Source organism: Corvus brachyrhynchos, unplaced genomic scaffold (assembly GCF_000691975.1).
Source record: "Corvus brachyrhynchos isolate BGI_N302 unplaced genomic scaffold, ASM69197v1 scaffold319, whole genome shotgun sequence".
In the NCBI taxonomy this organism is placed as follows: Eukaryota; Metazoa; Chordata; class Aves; order Passeriformes; family Corvidae; genus Corvus; species Corvus brachyrhynchos.
Genome location: NW_008246065.1, coordinates 255218 through 264130, shown reverse-complemented (window position 1 = coordinate 264130; position 8913 = coordinate 255218). Strand labels below are relative to the sequence as shown.

The 8913-nt window shown below is 41.4% G+C and overlaps 1 protein-coding gene across 16 annotated transcripts in view; it reads left to right on the top strand.

Moving 5' to 3' along the window:
• TACC2 (transforming acidic coiled-coil containing protein 2) overlaps positions 1-8913 on the top strand; it is a 131352-nt gene that overhangs the window by 20393 nt on the left and 102046 nt on the right. For all 16 annotated transcript variants that reach the window (XM_017746821.1, XM_017746820.1, XM_017746830.1 and 13 more), the window contains exon 3: positions 6144-6316. In XM_017746821.1, the coding sequence (XP_017602310.1) occupies positions 6144-6316 (173 nt within the window). The remainder of the gene's footprint in view (positions 1-6143; positions 6317-8913) is intronic.

Here is an 8913-nt window from a genome sequence, read left to right as displayed (position 1 = left end):
TTTTAATTAGACTAGGTATGAACTAAAAATTCTACTCCCGTGAGAGACAAATAAACCACGCCAGGAGCAATAGCAAATGACAGCATTACTGATTAAAGAAAAAATCTACTGTAATTGCAAAATTCTACAGAGACTCCCTTAAGGATAGAGTCTGCTCTTCCTATCTGATCATATCTGATCATAATTACATCCAACTGATTAAGTAGTCATGATGTTTGGCAAGAAAAACAAGAAGTGGTCAGGACAGGCATCCTCTCCAAACTGCTGTACCCCAGCCACTCTCAAAAAGGGGTAGTAATGCACCTGTGGTATGCTAAAATCACATTTAGCTCCCTTGCAAGGTGATAAAACTGAGTTTTAGTGTAATTCTTCAGATCTAAAGTGTCATGTGGAGCTCAAGCTTGGCTCAATATACTTGTTACTTTCCTGTGATGGATCACTGGTTTTGCTGACCAGAGTTTGCTGATTTGATTGCAAAGTCCCAGTTGTTAAAGCAATATCCACTCACTGTCTACTTATTTATTTTGGTACCATTTCTCCAAACAAGGAAGAGACAAGGACTCTCCAAAAATATGAAGTTTTAGAACTCTAACTTACTACTTGGTTACTGTTCCTGCAGAACAACAACAAAAGCCAGAAGAGTGAAAAGGTGACTCCAAAAAAAACCTGTTCTGTCTTAAAATATTTCAAGAGCCATGTAAAAACCCTGATTTCCCAACCATGTGAACAACCTCTAGCAGGCAGACTTTTTAAAAAAAAAAACTATTAACCCCCCGCCCCAGCTTGTAATGGAAGACATGGAGAAAAAGGAAAGGCAATTTCTGGTTTATTGATTGAGATTTGCAAAGGCTTGCTCCAGCTTCCCCTCCACTAAACCAGAGGGAGTTAGTGGGAATGGAAATCTAATGTAACTCTTCGAAGATTACTCTGAGCCCTCAGAGCTCTGGCATGTTCCAGCAACTGCTATAAAAGGATGGGCTTAATGGAGGAATGTGGCAGAGGGCAGATGGAAGAGGAAGCAACTTTTAGTGAGGGAAAGGAGGAAGGGGAGCCAAAGCAAGTTCACCTATTTGAGGGGTTGAGTGGGAATGCCGGGTGCTGGAGGCAGAGCTTGTTGTGCTCTTGACCTGGTGCTGTGCTGGGAGACTCGAGGCTTTGGGGTGGCTGGAACACAAGGCTGTGGCTTTGCCTCATGGCTTTGAACTGGGAGAGTCAGGGTTTTGGGAGCTGGGCTCTCCACAGGCTCCCAGGCAGCATTAGAGGAATTTCTTTCTGGTATGATAACTTCAGTGCAGCAGTGCACAGAATACTTTTGGCTACAGTGTTAATGAAGTTCTCTTTCTTTTTTCATTTTTTCCAGCATCCTGTTCAAAGTCATTGGGAAAATAAAGTGATCCTGTAGATTTACTTTGTGTTCTTGTTACTGCAGTGCTTCTGGAAGGGTTTAATGCAAATTACAGTGCATATTTCAGGAGAATCAATTGTATTTGTTTAAATATTCTGCTGCCTTAAAGGGGAAAAAAAGTATGGGCTGTTTAGTTTTCCTCCTGATGTTTGTACACTCTCTGAGACAAACCTGGTTGGTTTGTTGTTGGGTTTTTTAAATTATCTTAGACTTAAAAATGCTGACAACCTCTGTGTTCTGGTTTTTATTATAATTATTTAGGTCTTTCAGTTAACTAACTCTTTGTAATGAGAATCCTTTTCAAACAGGAGTACGGTACACTGGAAACAAATACAGAACAAATTTAGCTGCAAGCTTCTGTAGTCAATCACTTCAGAGGCTGCATGTATTGAAACTCAAAAGTAATTTATTTAACTGCAGCTTTCTGATGATACTTGTGAACAAACCATAGTCTTCCTAATTGTTTTCACACATGTTAATTAAAAACATAAAAAAACACGCTTTGCAAAGATAGTTCAGCACCTGATTTGCATAACTAGGCTAAATTTAAAAAATTTAATCAAAAAATTGAATTATGTTTTTCTGCTGTCTGGCTTAGAGTCACAAAGCATGTTCTTTTGTGATGATTACATGAATACATTAAATGTAGAAACCCAATATATAAAGATTTTCTGCATCTTGGCATATTAGTAGTTCATTTTACATGTAAATATCTACATTAAGATTTATTTTAGATTATTTGCTAAATTACTCTTCTGAGCTTCTTTTGAACATGTGTGCTTTTGCCTTACGAGGTAACAGGGGAATTTTGCTTTTTGATCAAACACCTGACAGCCTAGAAAGAAAGAAAAAGTGTCCACAGTTCAAACTCCTCTCTGCTCCAACAGAGCCTGTGCTGCTAAGATTGTTTTAATACGTGTTAAATTTGGTAATGAACTGGAAAAACAAGAGTCAGATTTTTCTGTGGCCAATGTCAGTCACTTATGGGCTGAACTATAACTTCTTAAACATTAGTTCCCTGAAACCACAGAACTACTTAAAACCAAAAAAAGTCAAAATCAATCAAGCCAACAAAAAAACCCACCAGTGCCCTGACCCCAAACAACCTACAGAAAATGTTAAGTGTAGTCTTCAAATGTGTGCACATAAATGACGTGGTTTGTTGTGATCTTCCTCTCTTCTGAATCTGCCCCTCCCGGTGCTTTTGTTTGGATATTAAGTCCAAATTTTGGTGTAACAGCTGATAAAATCAGGGATGTGGGTCCTTCTCTGTGTCTTAATAGGGAAACACCCTAATTCTGATGAGGTGGGGTGTTCAGGTATAGCAGGCACATAAATGTCTACATCCTGCAGTTCACTTGTGAGTTCTGGAGATGAACAGCAACAGCAAACTTCTACCAAAATTATTCCGGCCCCAGAGCGTTCTGTGACTCAGGGAGTCAATGACAAATTATCCTGACTCAATGTTAAGGTTCAGAGGGTCCTCAAATAGCTGTACTGCTGCTTGGAGGTCTCCTCGCATTTGTTAGTGCTCTTTAAGCCTCGGTAGCAATGAGCTATTGTGTTTGTGATGTGACAGGCTGGTGGGGAGTGTTTCCTTCTGTGCCACAAATGAGCCCACAGGGAGGTTAGCCCCTGGTTATCACATGGTTCATGGGATTTGTGACTCTGGATGACAATCCAAAGGATCCTCGTTCTCTGCAAAGGAAGTTTGTGTGCAGGAGGCATCCCCATCGTGCTGTGGCTGCAAAAGTGGGATGGCTGCAGGTCAGCAGAACCGAGCATTGTAACCTAAAGGAGCCTTTTGGGTTAAGTGGCTGATCTTGTGAAGGAGAGACTAATGAGAAGCAATGTGTGGCTACCGAGACTGCACTGTGTAAATAAGTTAATGACTTAATTGCTGTGTATTTTCTGCTCTGGAACATGACAGAGGCTTTAGGAGAAGGAGACAAAACATGAGGCTCTTCATCATCTCAGGGGAGATGTGAGGTGTTCATCCCGGCCTGGCACCCAAAGCAGCTGAAGAAAATTTGAGAAGGTAGCAGAAGAAAGGAGGAAAAACAGATAATTAGTTCTCACTGCACTTGCTGGCTGCTGGAGGCATCTGGACAGTTTTATAAATTGGCGGAAAGGAAAGGAAAGGAAAGGAAAGGAAAGGAAAGGAAAGGAAAGGAAAGGAAAGGAAAGGAAAGGAAAGGAAAGGAAAGGAAAGGAAAGGAAAGGAAAGGAAAGGAAAGGAAAGGAAAGGAAAGGAAAGGAAAGGAAAGGAAAGGAAAGGAAAGGAAAGGAAAGGAAAGGAAAGGAAAGGAAAGGAAAGGAAAGGAAAGGAAAGGAAAGGAAAGGAAAGGAAAGGAAAGGAAAGGAAAGGAAAGGAAAGGAAAGGAAAGGAAAGGAAAGGAAAGGAAAGGAAAGGAAAGGAAAGGAAAGGAAAGGAAAGGAAAGGAAAGGAAAGGAAAGGAAAGGAAAGGAAAGGAAAGGAAAGGAAAGGAAAGGAAAGGAAAGGAAAGGAAAGGAAAGGAAAGGAAAGGAAAGGAAAGGAAAGGAAAGGAAAGGAAAGGAAAGGAAAGGAAAGGAAAGGAAAGGAAAGGAAAGGAAAGGAAAGGAAAGGAAAGGAAAGGAAAGGAAAGGAAAGGAAAGGAAAGGAAAGGAAAGGAAAGGAAAGGAAAGGAAAGGAAAATGTCATTTCTCTCTGCAAGGGGCCTGAAAATTATTTTTTAATTTGGCTGCTACTGTGAGGCATTTGTTTGTGGCCCAGCTCTGGGTCTGACCCACTGTACCTCTCAAGATAAGACATGATACATGGACTAGGTAAGAGCAGGGCATGTGTCTGCCTCACCTGGCTTGGTGGGAGTTTACCCACTCACTGATTGGGGGTTTTTCCTGGTAATTAATTCAATAACACATTTTTTCACAGCTCTTTCTCTCTGCATGCTGAAATAAAGTCTCCATGCAGATTTCTCTTGCAAACAAAAGCAGGGCTGCCCAAAACACTGCATCAAAAGCAAAACAGAGCCCTGTAAGCTAACTCAGCTCTATTTTTTTTTTTTCCCCTGGATGGAAGAAACAAATTTCTTTGTATAATTCTTGATGTTTTCGTATTTTTTTGCCATATACTCTGGGTTTGCAGCCAACATATATGCTTAGATAAATATTCTAAATGCCAGATGTCAGCACATGCTGGGTAAGTGCTTCACAATCATGAAACCAAGAGCCCTTGGTCTCTCCCAGCGGAAAGTGGGGAGATAAAGGAGACTCCTGCAAACAAAGCTGTAGTGAAGGGATTCCTCCAGGGAAAGGCAAAGGATGTGAGAGTTAATCAAATTTGTCTTAAGTATAAAGGAAGTCTTTTTGTATTTTCAGTATGCCCTGACCTTTTCAATCGCTCATTACACGGGCTTTGCTCGTCCGCTGGGTGTCTCATTCCTGGCTCTGAGCTCGAGAAGCTTTTGTCTGTGTGGGAGCACACCGTGTTCACACAGAGCAGTGTAATTCTCTGAACAACAGCTCTCCGCTCTCTCGACGGCTGGAATAAAATAAACATTAAAATTGAGTGCAAAAAAACGCAAGAAATGAGTTGGAATTGTGCACTGTGCTTTTAATCTCTCTGGTGTCACCCTGCAGTAGTTCTGCCATCAGTAATACACTTATGTGTCCTTAGGTTGAGTGTGCCTTAGGCTTTTCACAGCTACAATTAAGAATTAAAACAACAATGATTTTATGTTAAGGGTGATTTGATGAAGCAGCTTTCCTTCTTTTTAACTATTGCTTGATGTGCCACAGGATTTGAAAAAGGCCTTCATTTAGACTTTTTTGCTTTTCACTTGATTGTTTCTCTCCATTACTCCAGTTCTTTTGCTATGCTCCAAGAACAACCTCAGCTACTGTTCAGAGCAGCCCTTTCCAGCTCTTCTTCACCTTTTAAGGATGCTTCTTCAAAAAAAAAAAATCAGTAGGAAGGTGCCACTACCTGTTGTAACCCTGGTGCTTGCACAGGCCTCTCTTCCTCCCTGCAGCAAAACCAATAGTTTGCAATAAAAACAAAACAAAAAAATCCACTCATGTAAAGGCATATCTCCATGGATGAAGATCCCAGGTAATTATTTGCCTTTGAGAAGAGGTGATGCAGCATAGCCACAGTTCTGGAATAGCATTTCTAGCTGTCACTACAGAAACTCCAGCATTTCCTGTAGCTGTTATCAGAGAAGGACAGCCCGGTGAAGAATCAAGCCCTCTGTTTCAGTTCAGAGGCATTCTGAGCTCTGTTGAAGTGGGAGGGAAGGAATCTGGACTTGGATTCAAGTGCTGGGTCTTGAATGACGTTGGCTTAACTCTAACTTAACTCCAAATATACTGCTAATATTATGAATGTTCAAGTTTATAGCCTGTTTCCATCCTCTCTCATTTTAAACTTGCTTAGCAAGGAAGCATTTGCCAGGCTTGGAAAAAGAGAAGATGATACCCTCCTTGGGTCAGTAAAGGCCCTGGCTGCTTTAGAACAATTGCTGCATTCTTCTCTCCCTCTTCTCTTCCTAGCACTTATTTTTGGCTCAACCACTTCCTTCTGCTTTTCTGCTGTTAGGAAAGTAAATGGCTTGGCTTTAGAACCTACAAGTTCCATCAAAGTAGTGAAAGCCACCGCAGAGGTTGTCTGGTAGTAGGCAGAACAAAACCCCTTAAGCTTATGTGTTCTCCAAAATAGAAGCACTATTTAAATTGTTCTCTTTTTTTTTTGTTCTAGAACACTCCACAAGATCCAGAATTAGGCCAACCTCCTGGTAATGGCCACAATTTAAAAAGGAGCCCCCAGAAAAACAGCCCAGAAAAATCTGGAGGTCAGAACATCTCAGATCCTCTTGCTGCTGCTGTGCCACTGGCTGACAGCTTATCCCCATCTAGTCCAGGACCTACAAGGTGAGACAAGAAGCTTCTTCCTGTGAATAGCCCTGATGCTGTTGTTGGTTCTATTCATGTGTAACTGATTTTTCAAGATCTGTCATCCTGATGGATGATGACGATGACAATGATGATGATGATGATGATGATGCAGTCCTCAAAATAACCTGACACCACCAGACTACTCACTCTTCACCAAACTGACTTTCTTGTCTTACTGCATAACTCTAAACCAGGCTCCAGCTGTTGTAATAACCCTTGACCCAAACCTTCTATGCTTTTTGCTTGTACTAATAAATTCTCATCTGAGACAGAGCAACATTGAAGAGTCTTTAACTTTTGGTCAGCCCTGAAGCGCTCAGGCAGCTGGATCATAGTGGGCTCCTTCCAATATCCTATCCTATCCTATCCTATCCCATCCTATCCTATCCTATTCTATTCTATTCAATTCTATTCCAATCTAGTCTATTTTTAAATTATTGACATTAGGCAACAGTCTGTGGCAGTTGAAGTCCATTTAGGTATTAAATAAGATCATCATTGACCACACTGGGGACATTTCAGGGAAGTTCAGACACATGACATAATCTAAAAAGGATTTACTAAAAAAGAGCAGCTTGTTTTCCAGAAGGGACAGTTTGGCTGTGGTGTGGAGCTCTTACATTTCAGTACTCACACAGGAGGACATTTGCTATTAATTCTACCTCTTCTGACTGTCACTAGCACATCTTAATTATCTGCTGAAAATAATAGAGTCTGAGCAAGACTAAGACTGCTAAGTCAGTTTACAATGATAAAGGTATTTAGGCATGAAGTTTAAAGAGATAAAAGGTTGTACTTCTCTCCTAGACATGCATGGCTTGTGTAACCCAGCATCACTCTACTGTTGAGCACCAGGTCTATACATGAAACAGCTTTTTCTTGGATGAATTTCTCCTGTCTTTGAGTGCCTCTAATGAGGGAATCCGTAGACGCCATTCCCAGTAGCTAGAAAAAAAATCAATTTTTGGAGGGAGTAATGATGTAAAATTGGACAGGATGAGGTTTTTAATACGTATTTTATTTGTTTGTTATTTCAGTTAACAAATACCACATGTATCCTTTAGTTTGTAGTTTTTCCTGATCATATTGTGCATAACCACTGTATTGTTTGTGTGTGACCATGCTGTCCTACTGAAGAAAACACAATTTTTTTTATAAATTAGTAAGCTACTTAAAAACAACGATGCATTCTGATTTGTGACAGCAGAACACTAATTTTCTGCTATTCTAATCAGTATGCAGGTTATGGGAAGGGGGGGAAGGGAGGAAATGATGAGTACTGCTAAGTGCTGATATTTACAGTAGACCTATCGTGACTAACCTTCCTGCAAATTGGAGTTGTTGTTGGAACTTCACAATAAGAGACAACATTTGTACCAGCATCCACCTGGTACAGTGAAGACTCTTATCTTGGGCAAGAATATTTGTGGCTTGCCTGCAGCAAGTGCTGTCTTGCTTTAATTTTTTTTAACATTAGCATAGTAACTTTATCCTATCCTGTAACTAATTCGCATTTAAAAAAAAAAAACAAGTGGTGTTCAAAAACGGCATAAGAGCAATTCTGTAGGGGTTCCTTTTCAAAATGGGAGCGCCTAGAACATTTAGGTTTATGTTCAAGCTGGCTAAAACAGCTTTGCACTGCAGCATGCAAAATTCTGACTCGTGGGAGATGAATGTTCCATGGATGAGTCAGCTTGAAAGGATTCATAGGATTCTTGTTTCAGGAAACTTATTAGATGGGCGGGAGCTCAGGCAATTACTTGTTATTTAGCCTTACTCCTGAAACTGCTGGCACATGCCTGTTTTGGGTGTCTTTTAAGTTACATCCTGCCAAAATAGAAACAAAGACAATAAACGGAAAATCTTTGAAGTTCCACATTCCAGCTGTTTATTTTTAACTCGCTCCCCTGTGCTGCTTTGAACACATCTTTTCCACCCCGAAGTGAACTCTGAGAGTCTTAAGAGCGTGTGACCTGCCACCCTCGGATGGAGGATCTCTGGGTGGAAAATTACCACGTTTGCTTTTCCTCTGGGTGGCTTTCTTCTATCCTCCACAAATTCTCACAAGTCGTTTCAGTCGCTTTTAAATTCTTGTCTTTTGGAGCTCAAAATGTCTGTGGCTCTAGCTCTAGAATAGTCTGTTTCAGCCCAGTTTTTTCTTACCTGTTACTCGCCAGTCCTGTGCGCAGAAAGTAAGATCATCAGTAATTTATCGGTGAACTTTCCACGTGGAATAAAAATGCTGAAGAGCCAGGACAGTTAGGAAGCCTCGGGCTTTGCAGTGGTGGCCATGTGAGGTGTAACCATGCCTTTCTCCTGGGGAATCCTCAGCTCGACAGCTCTGCCCCAGGGGCGCTTTTCCCAGCCGGTTTAGGAAGAAGCGGACGCATCGAATTGAAAGATGCACACCCAGAAAGAGTTCAGGGAAATAAGCGCTCTTTGTGGATGACCTTGGCTGCTCTCCCACCCGGAGTGCAGCGCTCAGATCCTGTGGGACCCGCAGAGCCACTGTGGGGTGACAAAGCTGCCACGCATCCTGTGGGACAGCCTGGCAGTGCCACGCTTCCTGCTGC